Here is a 22638-nt window from a genome sequence, read left to right on the forward strand (position 1 = left end):
CAAAAATCAAAGCAAGGTAACAAAGTGCGTGTTGTTGTTACCTTGCTTTGATGAATATGCTAATGCTCTTCAGGTCAGGACAAGAGCACTGGCAGCGCCAGGTTTAGCCGCTGAGGCTCCCCCTGGCTGGGTGGGCCAGCCCTCCCAAGTCCCCAGAGAGTAAGAGCGCTGCGTGCGGCAGCGTGACTGACAATGTGTCAGTTCCCTTTGTGTTTCCTTTTCGGGCCCGGCGCCTGAGGCGAGCTGGCTGCTCGGGCCACGGTCAGCGGCCGGGCACGGCACATGCACCGTGCGCACTGCGCACACACAAAAAAAAAAAGGCCCAGCTAAGCTTGGGCCGCCCGCACCGCGCCGACCTAATAATAAAAAAAACAGCCCAGGGGTGGTCTCAGGAAAAAACTGGCCCCCAGGTCCCAAAAGTCATCAGCCAGTGGCCAATGGGCCGATGGGGCCAGTCCAACCCTGCGTCCCAGGCTCGAGGGTGCGTGGGATTTGGCTCGAGCCCTTTCCTTACCAGCTTTAGAAGGTGCGGTAGGAGCATGGCTTGTTGAGGGTTGTTTCTCAAATATTTTTAGCATTTCTAACCTAAATGCTTCCCCTTCAGCAGGAGTGGAAGCCTTTGTGGGACAGTATATGCCTCTCTCAGGAGAGGAGTCTGACGAAGAAGTCAGAGAAGGCTGTCACGCTCACCTGATTCCCACGGGGGCGCAGGCCTGGCTTCGAGTGCTGATGCTTCTTCAATGGTGAAGCGCAGGACTCTGAAGATGGACAGGAAGGGCCCCTCTACTCTGGCTTTTCTGGTTCGCAGGAATATTCCCCTGTGCATGAAAAGGGAGTATTACCTACTGACGGAATAATGCTCAAGCCTCCCACTCCCTTCCAACCCTCCACGATACCCTTCCACGATTCCCCGTGAAGTCTCACCTTAGGGTCTAGAAGGATGAGTTCTCCATCCTGCTTCTGATGCAGGGGCGCGTTGAAACCCAGTTACTTCACTGGATTGAGGTTTGATGGGAGTTCAAAATAAGCTTGACTATTCAGGTGAGGCGCTGTAAGAGTTCTGTTGCAAGTTCAAAAGTTCAAGCTTGATAATGTTCATTGTCTTATTGCAGCAAGCGCTAATGCTTATGTCTTTTTCCCCATAGGGGCCGGGGTCCGGAATGCCAGGAAGCGGCAGGACCCGAAATGAAATGGGATGACCCAACAGGTAAGTCTTAGAAGGAAACTGAGCCTTTCCTATTCCCTTTCTTCTCTCACCTTGTTTTCTTGTCTTTTTCTCTCTAGGCTCTGAGAAGTGGGTGCAGATCTGGATGAACGCTGCTGAAGATAGAGGCGCCCAGGAAAGGTGAGTGAAATGCAGCACTGCAGCGATCGAAGCGAAATGCTTTTAAAATGATGTCTTCCCTTTCAGGATCGTCGGTGTGATGTCTCTGTGATGCAGCTTTAGCTGGTAAGGTCTTCTTTCTCTCCAATTCTCTCTTATCTCCCTTTGAGGCGACCCAGGATGCTGACAGGCGTGGCTGAAGTCCAGATGCAGGAGCTGACACGGTGAGCGTCCAGCTGCGAGGAGCAGAACAACGCGAAGCGTGAGTTGCTGATCGGGCGTGGTTTAAATAACTTTGGAAGAAGTTCCATGTATGTATCCTTCCACTGATCAGGTATGTATCCTTCCCCGACCACACCCAGGTGGAAAGTAGTCCCACAGGTAAAGTAGTTCCATTCAGGCCTCAAGAGGGCATGGTTGTAGCAGCATGGTCTGCATCAGGTAAGTGCACATTAAAACACTTGAACACATGTCTAGCTTTATGAGCCTGGCGCCTAAGGCGCCAGGAAAGGGGTCTAACATGAGCCTGGCGCCTAAGGCGCCAGGACTGTGTCCAAAGGGCCCCAGCTTGGGCCCGCTGGCACTTCCCTGGGAGGAATGATGCCTGCCTCTGGGGTTGCTGGGTCGGACCTGGCTCCTTGGAGGTAGGCATCATGACAAAGGCGGTCTGTGATGCCTCTTCTTCGACGAAGAAGAGGAGTGGTGGGAGCCACTCCTCGACCTGGACCTTTTCACCTTCCTTCGAGGAGAGTCGCCTCTCGCATCATCGGAAGAAGGTTTCTTCGACGGGGTAGTCAATGGGGATTTCTTGGGTTTCTACCTATTGCCAATTTCCCCCTTCACTCCTTCAGAGCTTTTCTGGTCATCGACTGGCATTTCGGGTAGTCCGAGGTCTTGTGTTCCACACAGAGACACCACAGGCATACTCAATGTGGGTCGGTTATCGACATCTTGAAACCGCAATAGAAGCACGCCGTAGTTCTCGAAGCTTAAGCTACAGAGAAAAACGGAACTGAAGCCAACGGGTGCTGCACGTGCTACATATACACCTTCAAAGACATCACCCTCGAGAAGGAGGCCCTCGAGGAACAGAGTCGACCGCATTGACGCACAGCGCCCTCTGTCAAAATAAAATTCCGAAGCAGCTGAAGCTGGATATCGAATATATCAAAGATGAGGAATACTTGTGAGGACACAATCCATTCAAAATACACCATCAGCAGCAAGCCAAATGACTGCAGCCCAGAAGATAGACTGTATGACAATGCATTACTTACCGTAAAAGCATTTCTGATGGTTGTATCTGCTTAGATTCACATGCTGTGCATAGGTCCGACATCCAGTGGTCACTGCGGAGTATTGCATTTTGTTTTTCGTAGTCGAAAAGGGACGTCGACAAGGCGTGCCTGAAATACTATCCCTATAGTGACGTGCGTTGTACCCACAATCCCTCACGCATCGAGGTCCCTCTGTTTGTATTTTTCTGCCCTGAGGGAGCCTTCTAGACGTGAGTCAGTACAGAAAAGAGATATAAAAGGAAGTCTATGTTCCTTCCATCCGAGCGGGGAGGAAGGGTTGGTGCATGTGAATCTAAGCAGATACAACCATCAGAAATGCTTTTACGGTAAGTAATGCATTGTCTTCTGAGGTTTGTTAATCTGCTTAGAATCACATGCTGTGCATAGACTAGCGAGCAGTACCTGGAGTTGGCGGTGGGTTATGAGAAGGAACAGTAGAGAAAAGATGTCTTAATACTGCCTGTCCCACCTGGGAGTCAGATCTCGAGTGTGCATCTAGACAGTAGTGTTTTGTAAAGGTGTGCACAGAACTCCAGGTAGCCGCTTTGCAGATGGACTCAAGGGGAACATTTGCAATGAATGCTATGGACGCCCCCGTGCCTCGAGTAGAGTGTGCTCTTGGCTTAAAGGGCAGTTCTCTCTTAGCAAGAGTATAACAGAGAGTGATGCATTGAACAATCCATCTAGAAATAGTGGACTTTGAAACTGCATCCCCTTCTCTTCCTGCTGCCACCGAGACGAAGAACTGATTAGTCTTCCTCAGTGGTCTGGTTCTTTCCATGTAGAACATGACTGCTCTGCGCACATCTAGTGTGTGCAGAGTTTTTTCTCCCAAGTTGGAAGGATTTTGAAAGAACGTTGGCAGTTCTATAGACTGGTTTACGTGGAATTTCGAGATGAATTTCGGAGCAAACCTTGGGTGCGTGCGTAGAACCACCTTATCTCTGAACTGTAACGAAGGGGTCTAGAACAGAAAGAGCCTGTAGTTCACTTACTCTCCTGATGGAGGTGATAGCTATTAGAAAAGCAGTCTTAGGATTGAGGTGTTTAAGAGATGCTTTGTGCATGGGTTCGAATGGTGAGCCCATGAGTCTGGTAAGTACCACGTTAAGGTCCCATCCGGGAGTTGGGTCAGCTATCAGGGGGTGTATTCTCTTTACTCCCTCCATGAAGGCCTTTATAACAGGGATCTTCCACCACAACACTTTGAGTTGGGAAGTGGTGTATGCAGAAAGTGCCGCTAGGTGGACTTTAATGGAAATGAACACTAGACCTGAATCCAATAAGTGGGTCAGGTATAGAACAATATGTGTGGGAGAGCAGTCAATCGGGTTGATTCTTTTTCCTCTGCACCAGATGACAAATCTCTTCCACTTGCTAGAATAGCAGTGGCGAGTTTTAGGTTTTCTGGCTTCCCCGAGGATGTCCATGCATCTCTGCGGGAGCTGTAGATGTCCGAATTCTATGATCTCAGGAGCCAAGCTGCTAAGTTCATGTTCTGGGGGCATGGATGCAGAGTCCTGCCCTTGTCTTGTGACAGCATGTTGTAAGGGCAGGGGAGTTTCTCTGGGGGAGATAGAGACATCTCCATCAAGTGAGCGAACCATGGCTGTCGGGCCCACATTGGGGCCACCAGTATCATGGTCACTTGTTCCTGGTGCATCTTGTGCACCACCTTGTTGAGAAGGGGAGTCAGGGGGAAAAGCGTAAACAAATTTCCCTGACCATTGCATCGACAGACCGTTCCCCTTGGATTGGTTCTGGGGGTACCTGGAGGCGTAACTTTGGCATTGTGAGTTCTCCAGGGTTGCGAACAGGTCTATTTCTGGGAATCCCCATTGTGTGAAGACGTCGAAGACGATGTCTTCGTGCAGTCGCCATTCGTACTCTTCGGGCAGGGGGAAATCTCTGCTGAGTTTGTCTGCCAGCAGATTGAGTTCCCCTGGTACATGTTTTGACAGTAGGAACATGTTTTGTTTGAGAGCCCACTTCCATATATTTTGGGCCAGTTTGGACAGTCCTGGAGAGTGGGTGCCCCCTGCTTGTTGATGTAGTACATGGCTGTGGTGCTGTCTGTAAGGACCAACACAGTCTTGCCTTGTAGGTGTTCCTGGAAGGCTTTTAGCGCCTTGAACACAGCTAGTAGCTCCAGTAGATTTATGTGTTTCGATGCTACGTTCGGAGTCCACACTCCGTAAGCAGTCTGATGGGATAGGTGAGCCCCCCATCCTGTGAGGGATGCGTCTGTGGTTAGAGTGGCTTCCGCCGCGGGTGTGGCAAAGGGTTTCCCTCTTTCCAGGTTTTCCTTTGTCCACCACCATAGCGAGAGAACCAAGGCCTGCGAGACCACCACTAGATCGTCCCATAGTCCGCTGGCCTGACACCACTGGCTGTTGAGCCACTCTTGCATAGGGCGAATGCGCAGGCGCGCGTGAGGTACCAAATAAATACACGACGCCATCATGCCTAGCAAGCGCATTGCTTTGCGTACCGTCACCTCTCGACCGGTCACATATTGAGGGATCTGAAACAGCATGTTTTGGACCCTCTCGTTGGAGGGGAAGACGAGGCCGTCCTTTGTTTGAATTAGAGCCCCTAGGAATTGTTTGATTTGGCTGGGGTCTAGGCTGGACTTCTTTTCGTTGATGGAGAAGCCCAACTGGAACAAAAGGTCTACAGTCTTTTGGGTATTGGAGAAGCAAGTTTCGTAAGAATCCCCTGTTATGAGCCAGTCGTCGAGGTAAGGGTAAAGTGGGATGGACAACCTTCCCAGGTGGGCCGCTGCCACTGCCAGTACCTTCGTGAATACCCTTGGTGCCGATGCTATGCCGAAGGGTAGCACTCTGAACTGGTAGTGTTTGCCCTCTATCATGAACCTGAGGTATCTTCTGTGCGCTGGCAACATTAAAATATGAAAGTATGCATCTTTCATGTCCAATGTTGTCATGTAATCTCCCTGTGATAGCAGTGGGATCCCTTCCTGTAAGGTCACCATACGAAACTTCTGGGGTTTGATAAACTTGTTCGCTGGGCGCAGATCTAATACAGGGCGCCTGGTTAGATCCTTTTTGGGTACAAGGAAGTACACTGAATAAATACCTTCCGTTACCTGAGATAGAGGCACGACCTCTATGGCTCCTTTTTCCAGCAGTAGTTGTACTTTTTGGAGAAGGATGGCAAGGTGTTCCGGTGTCATGCGTCGTCCCCTCGGGGGTCTGTATGTTGGGGAACCGTTGAATTCGATGCAGTATCCGTGTGCTACGGTGGAAAGTACCCAGCGGTCTGACGTTATTCCCTCCCATGCTGGAAGAAAGGATGTTGTCCGAAAAGCCTTCCGGTGTGCTAGGGGTCCCCACGACTGGAGGGGGTAGTCCCTGTCTTTCTTCAGGCTTTTTCGGCATGTCTTTCGACCTTTGCGTAGCGCTCGACGTGTCTTTCGGCGTACGCTTCTGGGCGTCGGCTACAACGATCCTCATCCTCGCCAAGCTCTCTGCGACTCGTTTGTCAGCTTTGGGCTGTGGTTTCGACGTTACGGGTGTCGATCGTTCTACGGCGGCGTGCGCTCTCTGCTGGTGCGCTCTGGCCGATGGTTTGGGGGCGGCGCCCTTATTTGCCGAAAGCCCAGTCGCTGGTCGCGGCTGCGGTTGCGAGAGGGGCTTCGAACCTGAACGGTCTGAGGAGGCCGCCGGTGGAACCTGCGTCTCCTTGGGCGCTGATGCTTTCTTCGTCTTCGATGAAGAAGAGCCATGGGTTGTGTGCTTATGTGTGGTATCGTGTGCATCAGTGTCGCCGGGGTGTTCATCCCCATAAGCAGGGCGTGAGCCGAGCCCGTCGGGGCCGGGGACAGACGTCGAAGAGCGCGAGCGCTCTTTAGAGGGGTCTACGACTTCCGTAGCGGAGGTCGTGTTATCACGTTCCTCGTCACTGTCGGTGGTAGCAGTGGCGGGTGAAGAATCGGCCTTCGACATAGCGTAGGCCGCCCACCTCTTGACCCTACGGTCTTTTAGAGTCTTTGGCTTAAGAAGCCGACAAGCCGTGCAACCCTCTGTATTTGGCCTGCGAGGCCAGGCCACGTGTTCGGCAACGCCGAAGGATCTCCTCCGCTCGTCCCCTCCGTCGAAGATCTTGCTCGGCGGAGACAGCTTCACAACTGTGTCGAGGGAGGGATCGATTTGTTATATATTAAGTAGGAAAACGACCAAAGGTCGAGGAGAAGAAATCTGCAATGTCTCTCAAGGAGCTCCGCGTAAAGGCGACCAGTAGCTGGGCGGAAAAAAACAATCTGAGGGACCTCGACGCGTGAGGGATTGTGGGTACAACGCACGTCACTATAGGGATAGTATTTCAGACACGCCTTGTCGACGTCCCTTTTCGACTACGAAAAACAAAATGCAATACTCCGCAGTGACCACTTGATGTCGGACCTATGCACAGCATGTGATTCTAAGCAGATTAACAAACATCAGAAAACTGTATACTAGCAGCTGTTAGGAGGCTTTTCTTAAAACCCTGTAACCTTGAGAAACATGATGATATTGGTACATCACTTACTAGCTCCCCTAGTTGGATACAGTACATATACTTAAGAGAAATCAACATGACGAAGGGCTCCGGGTCCAAAAAGAAAGGCCCAATGGACACATACACTAAGACCCGGCGAAGAACCTGAACCCGGCTGAGTCTCCACCAGTAGATGAATATCCCTCTGCGTCCCAAACCGACAAAGATGACCACCTCCTCGCCGCAACGCAGAATGGCTTCATGGCGGTGAATGTGAAACTAGAGGATATTGTTTCCACCATCGGATCCCTGAAATCTAAGCTTGAAAAGGAAGGGGCTCGCATCACGCAAGTTGAAACAAGGGTGAGCGAAACGGAAGATCAGTCACGAAGCATGATCGCGACATCGCACACCTGCAGCATGAATTCAGCAGAGTCCGAAATAAAAGAATCACATTCTCGGCAGAATAGCATCTGGGATTCCGACTATCCAGAGGTAGCCTGTAAGGGACCCATGGAGCTATTTGAAGAGAGCCTGTTAAAGACACTGTCCGACTCCTCCGGATTTTTACAGGACTGGGTCTTGGCCCCCATCCCCAAGCCAAGGGCCCCTCCCCGTACTATGCTGGGCAAACTGCTGAACTTGCGAGACAGGGATTTAATTTTGGTATGGCGAGAGAAAAAGGGGCGCTACGATACAAATCCTCAGATATACATATATATCCGGACTTCGCCGCCAATGTATTGACTAAGCACAAATCATTTGATCCAGTCAAATATTTTTTACGTATACAGCAAGTTCAACATGCGCTGTTATACCCTGCGGAAGGGCTAAATTCTTTGAGGGTCCGGATGAAGCAACAGCGTACATTAAGTCCAAGATTTCTCTACCACTGCTAAGAAGAGATCGCAAGGGCGGAGGCTGCTCCCCTGCAAACAACAACGAACGAGACAACATGAACAATGATTGCCCCCCCTCCCAGGTGGGTTGTGCTTCAACTTCGCAATGATCATGGGCACATGTAATTTATGCCACGGGGCAGGTGGCGGGAAGGTGGCTACATGAGTAGCTACACAGACTGCACAGTGCACCCCAAAGAATATGTCAAATGTTATGTTGCTCTGTGGGTTACATCGTCAAGTTGGGGGTGCTGACGAGGGAGGGGGAGGGATGAGGCCGTTTACAATTGCGAATGGTTGGCTTTCATAAGCTTGATTTTTAGAGTTGATAAGCTGGAGTGAGAAAAACAATGCAGACTACTCCATAATCATGTATTACAGACATTCTGGGGCTAGCCCGGTAGCGACTGGGCCTTACATGAACACACTCGAGCCATGTCAGGACTAACGTAACATTTCTATTGTGGAACCTCCGCGGGCTCACCCTATTAAGGCATGTAAGGTTTCTACGTACATGAACCGGCAGGCTGCTAAATTGGTGATGCTACAGGAGACGCACGGACAGGGGGCCCTTAATGACTCGTTTGCTAAGACTTGGGGCCCGCAGCGACATCAACTACTCGTCACAGCCCTGGGGGGTGATAACACTAATACACTGATCCCTACCTTTCAAGGAAACCAAACGTAGCATCGACCGTCAGGGCGGGTAGGTCATCTTGAGAGCGAACTGGCAGAGGCCGTCACAACTCTCAATAAACACATGGGCCAAATGTCAACAACCATGAGTTCTACAGCCAGATCTTGGCCACTACTGGGCTGAACGAATGAACACACAAACACGAACACACACGAGAATAGATCACTGGCTGAGCCCTACTTCAGCCATGAAACAAGTAGAGGAGTGTAGGATCCTCCCCAGCACAATATCAGACCATTCCCTCATCATTATGACACTGGAATGCCGCGGTCAGCCCCTCCCGCCCCCGCCTGGCAGACCCAGTTTTCCTCAAGACGTCGCACAGTGGGGTGGAGTTTTTCCAAAGGAATGAGGGAACTGTCCAGCAACATGGCACGGTTTGGGAAGCTTTCAAAGTGTGAATTAGGGGGGAGGTCCTCTCAATGGGTTCTGGCGGATTGAAAGAAACCAGACAAGAAATGGGAAGGGTGGAAACTAGAAGTTGAATATGGCGCCACACAAGATTGTGCCCTTCTTGGCTATATTAAAAGGGAATCTCCTGAAGTTCGGGGAACTTGCAGACAGGGAGTTCTAATGCTCTACTATCCTGTGCGTGCAAGAAGATATGGCGAGGCTGACAGACCGGGGCGCCAACTGGCGAACACGGTCAAAAGTGAGACTGGGGTCTGACATATTACTGGAATTTTGAGTTCAACTGGAATGACTCTAAATACCCCTGAGGCGGTCAATGATGAACTCAGTAGGTTTTATGAAACACTATACGCAAATTCAGATGACTGTCATCAGCAGAACTTGAGGCTAATTTAGATGAAATACAGGTAACAGCGCTCTCGAGGGAGGCCCGACAGGCCATTAAATCAGCCATTGACCACTGAAGAGATAAATTAAGCCATAAAATAACTTCTGTCTGGTAAGGCACCTGGCCTAGACGGTCTGGGTATTGAACAGTATAAGGAGCTGTGCTCCACACTAGCCCCCAATCTACTGCGAATATGGGAAGAGTCATACAAACTGGCAAACTACCTCCATCTCTCTCGGAAGCAGTGCTCACAGTACTGCTGAAACCTAATAGACCTGCTGCTGACATGGGCTCATATAGGCCAGTGTCCCCGATTAATTCAGACACAAAGATTTTTGCCAAGCTGCTAGCTGCTCGACCCCTCCCGCATACGACAAAGCTAGTGCACTCCGATCAATCAGGGTTTATTCCTGGGCGATCGACAGCATTCAATCTATGAAGGCTATTTGGCATTATTTCACAACTCAACAACGCACAAGCAGTGGCGGCCTCATTGGAGGCCGAAAAAAGATTTCGAGTCGGTCCCGTGGCAGTTCCTGTTCTCGGTGCTAAAACGAATGGGACTGGGAACATTCTTCATTCAGTATGTCCGCTTGCTGTATGCCTGCCCGGCAGTTAGGGTCTGTACTGGGTCCACATTATCCCTGATGTTTTTGCTTGGACATAGCATGAGACAGGGGTGCCCGCTATCTCCGTTGTAGTTCGCTTCTCACCATAGAGCCTCTGGCGTGCATTATGCACCTCAAGCAAATACATTGAGGTCTGCATATGACAGGGCCAACGCAAATCATATCACTATGCTGATGATTCACTACTATACTTAAGAAACCCTGCTCCAAACCTCGCCCCAATTTTGGACGAAGTTTGCAAATTCTCCATCTATTCAGGGTACCATCTCAATTAAGCCAAATCTGAGCTGTTCCCTCTAAACAAAGCCACCACCCCCCACCTGACTTAGCAGGACTTCGATGGGTCCAGGATAAAAACAAGTACTTGGGCATAGCTGTTACACGCTAACACTGCTCACTATTAATTGAAATCCACGAAAAGTATATGCAAACACTAGGAGACAAATTGAACCGGTGGGCTAGGCTTCCAATCTCACTATATGGTAGGCTGCTCCTTCTAAAAATGATTGTGCTCCTCAAACTATTATACTACTTCACTAACATCTCGGCTTGGACGGGTCACACATTCTTTGACAAGCTGCGGTCACTGGCAGTGGGATTACATAGGGTGATGCGTAAAGACTGGAGTGGGGTATCTGCACTCTGGCTCTCTATATGGCAGAGTCGAAGCACAGAGTAACCCAGCCAAGATTCTCTATTCAGTAGCTATGGTCGAGCAATCAAGGCTTAAGCTCTCAGGAGGTGATGTGGGCTGACTCTTAAGTACAGTGTAGTCCCCAAGCACCCACAAAGGAATGTCCACACACTATGTTAGTGAAAACACAGTCTTTATATAAATAAGGTTAACGTTATGTACACAATCACAATAACACACTTTGTGCTACGACAATTCTAAAATGGTAAATATATACAATTTCTATGTGGTACCACTGTTACTCTGATTCCATTAAAATTCATCAACTGTAGACAGTTCAAAAAGCATAAAATCAATACAGCAAAAGGTATCAACCATAGACTTAGAAGGAAAACATGGTAGACAATTGGCAGAAGGTTGCGTCCCATTTACCTAGACACATTTAGGTATGAGGGGGCCCCCCACCAGGGCAACCTGTAAATAAAGATATAACACAAGCCCAGTCCATATATTGTCTAATAGAGTCTCATCTCCTCCTATAAAAGTTCTACCGCCCCAATGTACCTGGTTTAGCAGAGTTCGACGTCGGGTCGTCGACGGATCGTTCTGGAGTGACCCCCTTTAAAAGACAGGAGTCACGGATCATCGGACTTCTGTCCGGGCGCTTCGGATTCCGCGGCGGTCCCCTTCTCGGGTCGCCAGCCTTTCGAGTCGGACTTTCAGGGAGCTTTGGCAAAGATCAGCTGGTGAACGATGGTCCTTCGTAGCTCGAGAAGAGGTCTCCTAGCCAGGTCCTCCCTTGGATCAGGTTCTTGAAGGCACAGCAGCTTTCAGATTACGTTGAAGGGAACAGCAGTTCACCTTCTTCCGGCTTGGCTTCGAGAGTAAGCATCAAGTATCGACTTCAGCTTCTGCACGATCTCCATCAGTGAGAGGCCCCCAGATATACTGTTTGGTCTCTCCTTCACTCTGCTGGGTCGCACTCAGGCAACCAATCACTCAGAAGGGCATTCATGCAGGCAGGCAGGCAGCCAATCAGGCTCTCAGTGCATTCAGGCCATTCTCCTCCCTCTAGACAGTCACAACAAGGAATGTGTATTGGGACAAGTACCCAGCCATTCAGCACTCCACACTGCATTCAAACCAGCTTTGGGCAGGGCTGTCTCAGTCTTTGTGTCACATTCCAGAAACCAGACACCCATAACAAGAAGTGCATATTGGTCACACACTCCATTCACCCAGGTCCCATCCCAATGGTGTACCCACAACATACAGTCACTGGGAAGGCTCAAGCCAGTCTGGCCTGGACTTCCCCACAATACCATATATGGAACTTCCACCCAACAGCCAGTCAGGGGGAAGGGACAGAGTCAGGGCTTCCCAGGACTTTCGGAAAACAAGGTAACAGGCAATAGAAAGCAAGAGGCCACAGGGGCCATCTTGTCTCCTATCGGGAATCAACTGATTCCAATGGCAGGGCCTGGGTATTCCCAAAATGGAGGATACTCAGAGCACCTGTCAAATTCAGCATGGAGCTGCCACCAGCCCATACCCTGCTCTGTGGGCCACACACAGGTGCCCAAAAACATACACTAGGGGTACAGGGTTTTACCCCCACACATGGGTGCCATAAGGGTATCCCAAGGGTCTGTACAACAAACCAAAAAGAAGAAGTGCTGCACTGCCAGGAGTCCCACATGGACTCCTTGGCAGAAAACAATACAGAACACACATGAAAAAGGACTACAGAACAAGGACAGGGAGGCCTTGTCCCTCCAATGCATTTCCAGCATCACATGTTGGAACACTGCGGTTGAAATGGGAGGCCATGACCAGAACATATGAGCAGGGGGTGCTGCAGGCCCCTGACTTTGAGTTGTACTATGAGGTTGCGCAGACGCAGTTCGATCGGTGTTGGTACTCACAAGATCGGCCACTACACACGAATTTTGAAGAATATAGCGAGACCCTGTCTAACCTTCGCACAAAAGTACTGGCCAATAGACATATGGACACTTGCACATTTCATCTGGTCCGTGCGACTGTAAACCCATGGGCCAGAATATTCGAGAGCTAAACGTCAACGCGCCCTACGTCAGGGCGATCCCACCATGGCGCTGCCCAGGACCCCCCCCCAACATATGATAAGGCCATTCAGGGAGGGTGGGACCCCAAAGAGACACTGACATTCCAGGACCTCTTCCCGGAGGGCTCTTTTGTCACACACACAGATTTTTCTGAGAAATTGGGCATTAGCTCCATTAAATCACTTCAGTATTATAGAATAAGAGCTGCCGTCAGGGGGCACTGGCCATCGTTCCCGAATGAACCAGAGGAATGTGAGCTGGTGGTAACATGGGGGAACCCCAGAGGGCTGGTTTCTAGGTTGTATAAGAAATGCCAAGAAGCACAGAATCACCCCCAGAAAGTCAGAGATGGGAGGCAGATCTGGGAACTCCACTGGATGAAACTCAGTGGATCCGGTGGTGTCGCTTGACCAAGGAGGTATCCCTTAATGCCAGACACAGACTCATACAATTTAAGATACTCAATAGGTTACACTACACCCACAAAAATTGCTAGGTTTGCCCCCACGGCACACAGTGGCTGCATAAAATGCAGCGCAGAGGAGGCCGATGCTCATCAAATGTACTGGAGCTGCCCGCGATTAGCCCAATTCTGGCAGGTGATTGCAAATAGTCTGTAGGAATGTACGGGTATGCCCCACTTCGCAGTCACTCCCGAAATACTTGTTTTGGGGATATTGTAAAGTTAACAGTTAAATTGCGACGCCTCTTCAACCATGGGTGCTTGGTGGCCAAAAAGTGTATATTGCTTAATTGGAAGTCAAAGACTGCACCGGAAATTAAAATGTGGATTGGAGAAATGACGTATACTAATGAATGCGAGGAGGCTTATGTTTCACTTGTAACACCGAGCTGCCGACCTAAAGACATTTGGGAACCTTTTTGTGAATCTAAGTAAACGAAAATCTGTACAATGAAAACTATGAAGAAAGCGAATGTATCAGGATATGCTGTTTGAATACTATGTATAATTGTGAACAATGAACCCCTTCTGTGTCGCAAAGGCTGTAATATTAATGTACTTTGTAAACATGTATGTATGTCTTGCACTGCATTCAAATAAAGTTTTTTTTTTAAAAAACACTCCAAGGTAGCACCAACTAAAGTTTAGGGCTAAATAAGAGTGTCACCCTCACAGTGAGGACTGCTCGAAGCATGCAATGATACAGACAACCCCAGGTTGGAAGACAGCAATGTACTGAGAGATAGCACATCATGCAAGTTTAAGTACATCACAATGCAGACATATCATACAAGAGGTGCACAGTGCTAGAGCCCAATGTGACTGCACACATTTATCAAGCAAAAGGGTTGCTGTACCTGCCACAAAACCAAGAATTAGGTCCTTCCCGGTGCTGGAGTGCTCCCTATTTACCCATGCAATCTTCAGGCTGTTGAAGGTGTAGAAATATACAAAATTTGAGCAGCAAAGACTTGAGATAACGGAGAACCAGCCACGGTAGGGTGCAAATCTATTTGAAGGGGGAAGCAAGTTCAGATATTAAAACTGCAGAACAGAGATGAGAATTACACAGGTTAAATCAGCAAGATGACAAAACAGTGGTAATCGCATAGGGAATACGGTAAACGCTCATTTACACGAAATAATTCCTACACTCACATGCCTTCCTCCTTCATGATCTCCATCAGCACCTTTGGTGTCGACTTTGATTTCCGCTTCTCATCCACTGCAATCGAAAGAACAAATAAATGGCATAAAGCAAATCTCTGAACCTTTCCAGCATAGATAGATTTTACACAACACAGATGAGTAGTTACTGCAGCAGCACCATATCCTAGCAGGTCAGTGCAGAAAAAATGAAATTTTACTGTAGAAAGAGACGGAGTCTACCTAGTTCTTATCAGCGGGAGCCTGAACCCATCCAAGTTGCTCATTTGCATGTAAATACATATTTCCCATAAGGGCCTCATTCCATTAAAATTGAAGTAATAGAAGTGATATCTCACACTCGCACACTTATCAGCATCTTTCCTAGGTCCAATATCAAAGGATGTCATAGCATAGAACAAATCCATTCCTAGGAACAGCTATTCATTTTTTAAATAAAGAAAACAAATCTCAACGCGCAACTTGTTAATGAATAACTGAAAACAAGCACAGGCAACAAGCTATTCAAACTACCAAAAGGTAGCATACACTGTCACGGGTGGATAACGCAGAACACACAAGGTGTAGGGAATGTTTCAACGCCTTTATTTCGACTCTTAGCAAGAAAAGGTGGTTGGAGCAATGCCTACTGAACGGAGAACAACTCAAAAGAGTTTTTCTAGGCCAATAGTTGGAGGAGAAAGGAATAAATCAAACCCAGTGAAAGGCTGATTCTAAGAGGACAAAGCGTGCAGAGTCCAAATCCGCTCTGAGTAGAGCATCTTTCAAATCCCTCAGTCTGAGGGTTGTTTGAAGCGTCCAAGCACACATCTTTGTATTATCAATTTTCAGACGTTACTGGCATCCTCATGCCATTGAAATCCGACTGGGCCAAACTCTGCTTTAAGGGGTGTCTCTTGAAACTATTACTAGACCTGAAGCTTACCCTTTCACTAAGGGTTCTTCTTGGTAGCCTTTTCTTTCTCCATACCTAGTTATTTGTCAGCCCCTGGGGCGATAATGAGAAGCCCACATCCTGCAAAGGATTTCTTCAAGGATGCAGTTACCAACAGTATCAGTACTAGGGCCCCCAGCAATCTATACTCGGTCCAGTTTCTCCTTGTAATTCCTGGCTCCTTCCAGTCTCTTACAAAAGGCTCCAAACAGGCTCCTTATTGTATCCTTTCCTCTAAACATTGCCTGTTCTACAGTATGGCTGACTTGGTTTAGCCACCTCATGTTATGTAGCATTCTCAATACATGGCCTACTTGGCTTGGGACTTCAAGTTTTGTCTCTCTAGTTCTTCTCTTCTCCTCTTCGAACACTTTCCAGGCAAGCTCAAACTCAGGATGATTGTATCTCTTTTTATAGTTATATTTTGGTAGTAATAGTCATAATAAGTACACTGGTAAGAGGGTCTTTCCTCGTTAATGTGGGTTTTGGTGATGGGTGCATTTCTAATGGTTCCACTTTCATAGTTACTCATGTATTGTGTCTGTTTCAATAATTCAACTCAACCTTTCGGTGATCTAAAGTCTCAAATAGCCTGCCATCTTGGGATCAGGCAATGGTCTCATGCCACATGTGTGCTATCCACACCGGAGGTAAGTTTGCTCTCTTGCAGCCAGGATTTGTGCGTGGAGCTCTTAGGTGTCTTCTCTTTGCTTTTCCCTGCTGCCAAGTAATTCTCAAAATCTCTGCTCTGCAGTACATGCCAGGACTTGTGCACCCAATGTGAAAACGCCACAGAGCCCCTGCTGCTTAAGTATATCCATGTTCGTAGTCATACGTTCCCTCCACTGGATGTTTAGGCAGTGTGTATGAACCTCCCACAAGTTGAAGTTCTATCCGTGGCTGACACTTTCCTTGACGCACCAAAGGCGGTAAGTACTGCTTTCTGGCTCTGACAATTATTTTTATTAACGATATGTTATTCCTCTAGATTAAGGGGACACAACAAACCTCTATATAGCAACACTGAAAAAGGATTACATCTTCACCAACAACCCATGCCACACAAATGTGTATGAGTGGTACGGACATATAGATTAAGTAATAATGTGGAGAGAGTATTAGGGATTATTTACTACTCATCTGGAGAGGGCATATGGAGTAATTTGCTTTAATAGGTTAAATTAACATAAATGTACTTTACACAACAGCTATAAAGAATAGAATTCTTGGATGTCCCGATTTCCTTAACAGGATCATAAATTATACACAAAATTGTACTGGAGGGAAATAGATTGCAATAACTCATTAAGATGAAACAGAAAACATTCCAAATCCCAATAGTATATTTTCCTATATGGGCAATTTGTATACATTTTCCATAATGGCTTTAGGAAGAAGGATCATTTTGAGGAGTCACAACAATTGGGTAACCAACCTTCCTCATTACCTCACCACCCAAACTTCTTCCACCATCTGCATGGAGGAATAAGGCGGAAAGGCATAGGAATACCCAAATGCTCTCTCCACAGAAGGAAGGAAAATGGTAAGGATTACTACCAAGGATCCCTCTGCTCAGCCCTTCGCTTCCCTTCCTAACCAGTTTGTGACTTTGGGGAACTGGGTTGAAGTCCATAGAGCATGAATCCCTTTCCTGTAGCCTGGGAACTGAAAAGAAAATAAGTCGATCGGTCCTAACACGACAGGCATGAGGACGCATGACTACTGAAAGGGTCAGGAAGAATAAACAATAGTAGTAGTTAAAGGAGAATCATCGGAAATCCACAAGTTAGAAAGAGGTTTTCCAGGTCTATAGGGTCCCATAGTCCATGCGTGTGTACAGTCCATCCATATCCAACAAGTATGCTGCAAAACAGCAATTTCCAAGACGGTGGGCGTCATTCTAAGTGCGGCAGCCCGGAAATAAAGGGTGCTGGTCGCACCATACCAACACCCTTTCCGGACCACCACACTCCAACTCTGCCTCCAAAACAATTTGATGAAATGTTTTAGGTCAATTATGCTAATACCGGCACGGTTAACAACGGTGCTGGTGCCTCCGTGAAACCCATTCCTGTAGAACTTCAAGAGAATGGGGACTCCCTGAATCCACCACCTGATATCCCAGGCCGTCAGGACTTGTAATGACCCAGTGGCACTGGGATATCAGGCGGCAGATTTGGTGTTACGGGGACGGCGGCAATCTATTGAACACGGACTCCCAGTGTTGGGACAGAGGTGGATGTTTATTCTGCAATATGGTTTATTCTTCTGACAGAGCATCATTTTTTATCTCAAGAAGAATGAAATGTTACCACATGCAGTCTCTTATCCTTCTTTCCCCCGGAACAGACATTTTGTGTGGTACATGTATTGCACTACTATGAAAGGAAAGCCAAGGTCATTAAAATTCCTTCGACCTCTCAGCTGCTTATTTCCTTTTGCAAGCCCTAAGGAAGCGTTGGTTGATCTTTCTTTGTTTGGGGCTCACTCAGGTAGAGTGTTATGGCCTCCAAATCAGTCTTGCTGGGTGCTCAATGTTTGTAGGACTTTACATTTAGAAAATGTTACCATAAAGGTGTACAACATGTGGATAGCATTGCATTGCAAGGGCTTTTGAACATAGCTATTCATACTCACTAGTGTGAGTGGAGTTTAGATTCTATTAAGAAACATGGCGTCAAGAATTACTCCGCCCACACACCCTTTTTTTCTATCTTGGGAGTGCCTGTCTGTTGAAGAAGGCCTGTTACAATTCAGCACCATAGTGGATGATCTCCAGAGGATCCTTCTGTGTTCCATAATAGGATTGATCGTCATTCTGGTTTTGGGACTTTATTATCTGCTGTCTTCTCGCAGCTACAGAAGTGGATGAGGGACAAACGCTGATCGGTTTTATGCCCTGGCAGTGGCGTTTGTTGGCTGTTGAAGAATGATGACCGGGCCTTCCATGTTGGACTGAGAAAGGGGTACTGCTGTCCATGTTTGTCTATATTGCAAACAAAACGTTTCTTGTTCACACATTTTCCCCCCAAAAATGTCTTTGATACTTTTTAACCTCTTAAATGCCAAGGACGAGATTGTTCGTCCTTTTTGCATAGACTTACATAATAGCCTGAACAACGCGTTAAATGCACAATACTCACCTATGTGTCTCTTAATAGAATCTAAACCCTAACTCAAGCTAGTGATGGGGAATAGCCATTGCTTAAGCCAAGAAAAACATTTCTTCCAAGCAGCAGAGTGAAGCAAATCATAAAATGACAGGAGGTGTTGTTGCTGCAAGGGCTACATTTTCCACACTGATCAGCCCTTCTCTTTCTGCACATGGGTTGCGTTGGATGCAAATGTTGCATGAGGGTAAAGTTCAGTACAGGGAGCAACCACTTCCTGGTGTCTGTACCACATGCAGTCAGGGAGGACTGAAAACTGCACCAGGTGGCAGAATAGGCTGACGGGTGAGGAGCCCGAGAACAGCGCTTGAAATCTCAATCCCAAAGGAACTTAGAAAACAAAGATAGGGACAACTTAGGGAGGAATTTACCGATACAACTGGTCATGAACACCCAAACGCCAGAATAGCCTATAGTAGCTATTTGCAGAATAGATGGCAGATGAACTGAATACTTGGGTCACCTTGGAAATTAAGCCAATATGGCAGGTTCATCGAATGGGAACATACGTTTTGGACACATTATGCAAATAGGATGAGAAGCAAGGAAATGGGTCCTGTGGCAAGATGTGAGCAGATCAAAATGGGAGCAGTACAAATAGGAGTGTGGGTGAATGGTGCTTGGACTGCTCCCAAACCCCTTGGTTGTAGCCAATATTTTAGTTAAGTCGTCACTGCCGATTGTCATTCACACAAGGGAAATAAACCCTGAATAATTCCATCATCCCTCTCTCGTCCACTCTTTGGAAACGTCAGACACCAGACTGATATATAAAAATAAAAAAGACACAAGAAATCCGGCTGAAGGTTCTAAAGTGTGGCTGAAGAGAGAACTTGGAGGAAAGGCAACATAAAGTAATAATGTGCCATAGCCGTAAACCACATTGAATGTAGTAAACATCATAATACATGTGTGACCTGGGCAATTTATTAATTCACAAAATGTCAATGTTTAATGTGTGTCCTTGTCTTAAATAGTACTAGTATATGTTGCGCTGTTGGCAGATATTGGGTTGAGAGAGCCATATTTGCATGTCACCACTTTTTGTTCTGTGTTTTAAGAGAAGTAGGTAATAAAAAAATAAGTTACTTTAACAGGGCTTGGCAAGCATTGGATGCTATCATAGATTGACATGCTTAGAATAAATTCCCTATTGTAAGGTTGGGAATTCTCGATAAATAGAAATGCCACAGCAGTAAAAAGAATGTGCAACCTATCAAAAGGTGATAATGAGCAAGAGCGAAGGAGGCTTCACCTCTGTCAGCCAGCTTCTGATTGTTAGAAGCTATGCAATATGCAATCATGACACCAGTGAGCCCTTTCCAAAAAAAGGGAGGCGGGAGGGTCACATGTGAATCTATGAAAGCAGCCAACACTGGAGAACCAGTGTTATTGGTAAGGTACTTGTCATTTTATTCCAAGTGTGTGAATCTATAGTCCATCCAGTAGTGAAGAAAAAACAAGCGCCATGCCTCTTACTCCATCAGAAGTCAAACTAAAAGTCCTCAAGGTAAGCGTGGATAATGAAACCACATAGAACCGATGATTGGCTCACCAGTAGGCACTTGTTTTTTTGTTGCCATGGATGTTGACTTTCTCTGAAATTGTCGGACCTTAATGGGGAGTGAGCACCTCCTGTCCTCCAACAGACACCTTCAGAAAGGTCGAGTCTATGTGTGCCTCCAAAAAGGTGGCTTGTGCTCGAGGGAACCAGCATGGACTGTTCCTAGTTTATGACGAATCCCAATGATGTCAACATTCTGACTACTAGCTGCACGTGCCGACTTGCTTGTGGGAATGAAGGTACCCACAGCAGCCAATCATTTAAATATGGGTACATTCCAACACCCCGCCAATGCAGGTAGGCAATGACCTGTGCCAGGTTCTTCGTAAACACTTGAGAGACTAACCTTAAATCAAAAGGCATGGCTTTGAAATATAATGGGGTCATCCTGAAATGTAGTTTTTGATGAAATCGTTGGTGTCCCTTAGATCTAGGATAGGATGCCATTGCCCGTTTTTCTTTTGCACAAGAAAGTACATTGAGTCGAAACCACTGTTGTAGGATGGTACATTTTCAATGACACGCTTGGTTAGCATGGTCTGAATCGCCAAGCGCAAAGATCTTGGGTAAGTAGGCGGTGCGGTTTTGGTGGTGACACAGGAGAGTGGGGGTAGAAGTGAGTTCCAGAGTATGTCCCCACCAGATGATCTGAACAACTCAAATGGTCTGAAGTGATGGTTTTTATAGGTGCAGATAATTGCTGCTAATCTGTGGTCAACCACAGCTACTTCAACTTCCTTTAGTTTAACTTCTGTTGGTGGTACGACCGACATACATATATATCTATGTGTATGTATGTACATGGGGGACCCAGGGTGGTAGGAGGTGGAGGCTGGTAGGTAAGTGGGCATGGTGAGGGACCTCCTCATTAAAAGAAAAATAAATATTGTGCAACCAACAAGAGTCAAACTTAAGGTAGTCAAAGTAACGGTGGCTGATGACACCATATATGAAACCATATAGAACCAGAATTGGCCAATCATTCCCTCTATCCCCCTCCACCCCCCACCAGTTGGAGGTATTCGTCATTGTGGGAGAGGCCTGATAAGAGTCAATTGGACTGGACAAACAGGACCTAGATTGTTTTCCACTGTATTTTTATCATCCGCCTTTTGAGCTGAATGAGGCAGTGCCATTCTGGTATCTGTTGAATGCGTGAGCAGTTTATGGCGAGACATCCCGTTGGTATAAGTATGCACTCAATATTCACTCTATGCTGGTCCTGGGTCCATGAAAGGTTCTAAAAGACTTTTGTTCAGAGCAAAGCCATCACCCTGGCCGTGTCTGTATCCACTTTGAGTACCCTCCGTGTATCATGTACTGCCTTCCCAAACAGATGCATGCCATCGAAAGGCATGTCCAACATCTTGCAATGGACCTCAGGACGGAAGTCGGTTGACCTTATTGCTTGCTGGAGTAAGACTGCACCATGCTGGTTTTTCAAGGCTCTCTGTTGAATCGCTCTGTGTTGGTGAGAGCAGAAAAGGATACCATTGATGTCACCATCTTCCAGAAGACCTCTAGCTTTCTCTCTTATTTAGCGGTATGGTAAGAACTACTTCAATGTTCTTCTGGCTGCAATTCTAACAGAGTTTGGACAGGGATGAACAAAGCCATATGGGTGCTGCATTTGGAGCTTTGAACTTTCAGCTCTGGAAGAGAAAGGCCGTGCTTTAAGCTGTGGCCTGAGGACATGTATGCTTGACTCCCAAGATATAGTCCAGAAATGGTAGCGCTGCGTTTGTTACGAGTTGTTTAGCACAGCAATTGTAAAGAAAGCACTGTTTTTCCTCAGTGCCTACACCTGCAAATAAAACATGGCCAAAGCCTTTTCTATCATTTTAGAGAAGGAGTGGTAGTCTGGTGTGGGCACCCTAGGATTCAAATCCAGATTAATTTGCTGAAGATGCACATAGCCATCATACACATCTTCCGAGTTGGAAGGCAACTCTCCTCCTCCGGTTCTGCCTCTGCCATACACACAACAGCAGTATCCGGAGCATCAAACATATCATACTCTTCAAATGGTCAGGTTGTGACATTGTGCCTAAAGTCATACCAGGCCAGCTAGGCTTAATTTAAAATGAGGTTAGACGTAGAGGTGCACTCTTGAGTATTCGTATATTGTTAGTTTCTATAGCTAATACATATTGCAATATACCCATTCCCGGTGCTCCCTTGTGAATCTGTACTACCAGATCTGATTACTGTGCAAAAAATAGGTACTTCGTACTAGACGGGATACAACTAGGGGCACACACATTAACTCACAAGTTATAAACGTTGATTTACAGAATTCTCTGAGACACAACTTTTCATATATATTTCTTTATATGATTTTTTGTCTGCTTTAAATGTGAGGTATTCGTACCAAACAATACATCAATTTGTAGACTTATATATACTCATTTGCTCTGAAATCACATGTAAATAAAAATCTTAACATCAAAGAAAAATTGTTGAGTAAACAGTT

The 22638-nt window shown here is 47.0% G+C and overlaps 1 protein-coding gene across 6 annotated transcripts in view; it reads right to left on the reverse strand.

The window, feature by feature from the left end:
- The window catches only part of SLC25A17 (solute carrier family 25 member 17), a 622505-nt gene that overhangs the window by 372277 nt on the left and 227590 nt on the right, over window positions 1-22638 (reverse strand). For all 6 annotated transcript variants that reach the window (XM_069654410.1, XM_069654412.1, XM_069654413.1 and 3 more), the window contains exons 3-4: window positions 14489-14555; window positions 14188-14339 (exon numbers count right to left, since the gene is read on the reverse strand). In XM_069654410.1, coding sequence (XP_069510511.1) covers window positions 14188-14339; window positions 14489-14555 — 219 coding nt within the window. The remainder of the gene's footprint in view (window positions 1-14187; window positions 14340-14488; window positions 14556-22638) is intronic.

The sequence above is a fragment of the Ambystoma mexicanum genome, chromosome 3q (assembly GCF_040938575.1).
Source record: "Ambystoma mexicanum isolate Mex_15411 chromosome 3q, UKY_AmexF1_1, whole genome shotgun sequence".
NCBI classification, from domain to species: Eukaryota; Metazoa; Chordata; class Amphibia; order Caudata; family Ambystomatidae; genus Ambystoma; species Ambystoma mexicanum.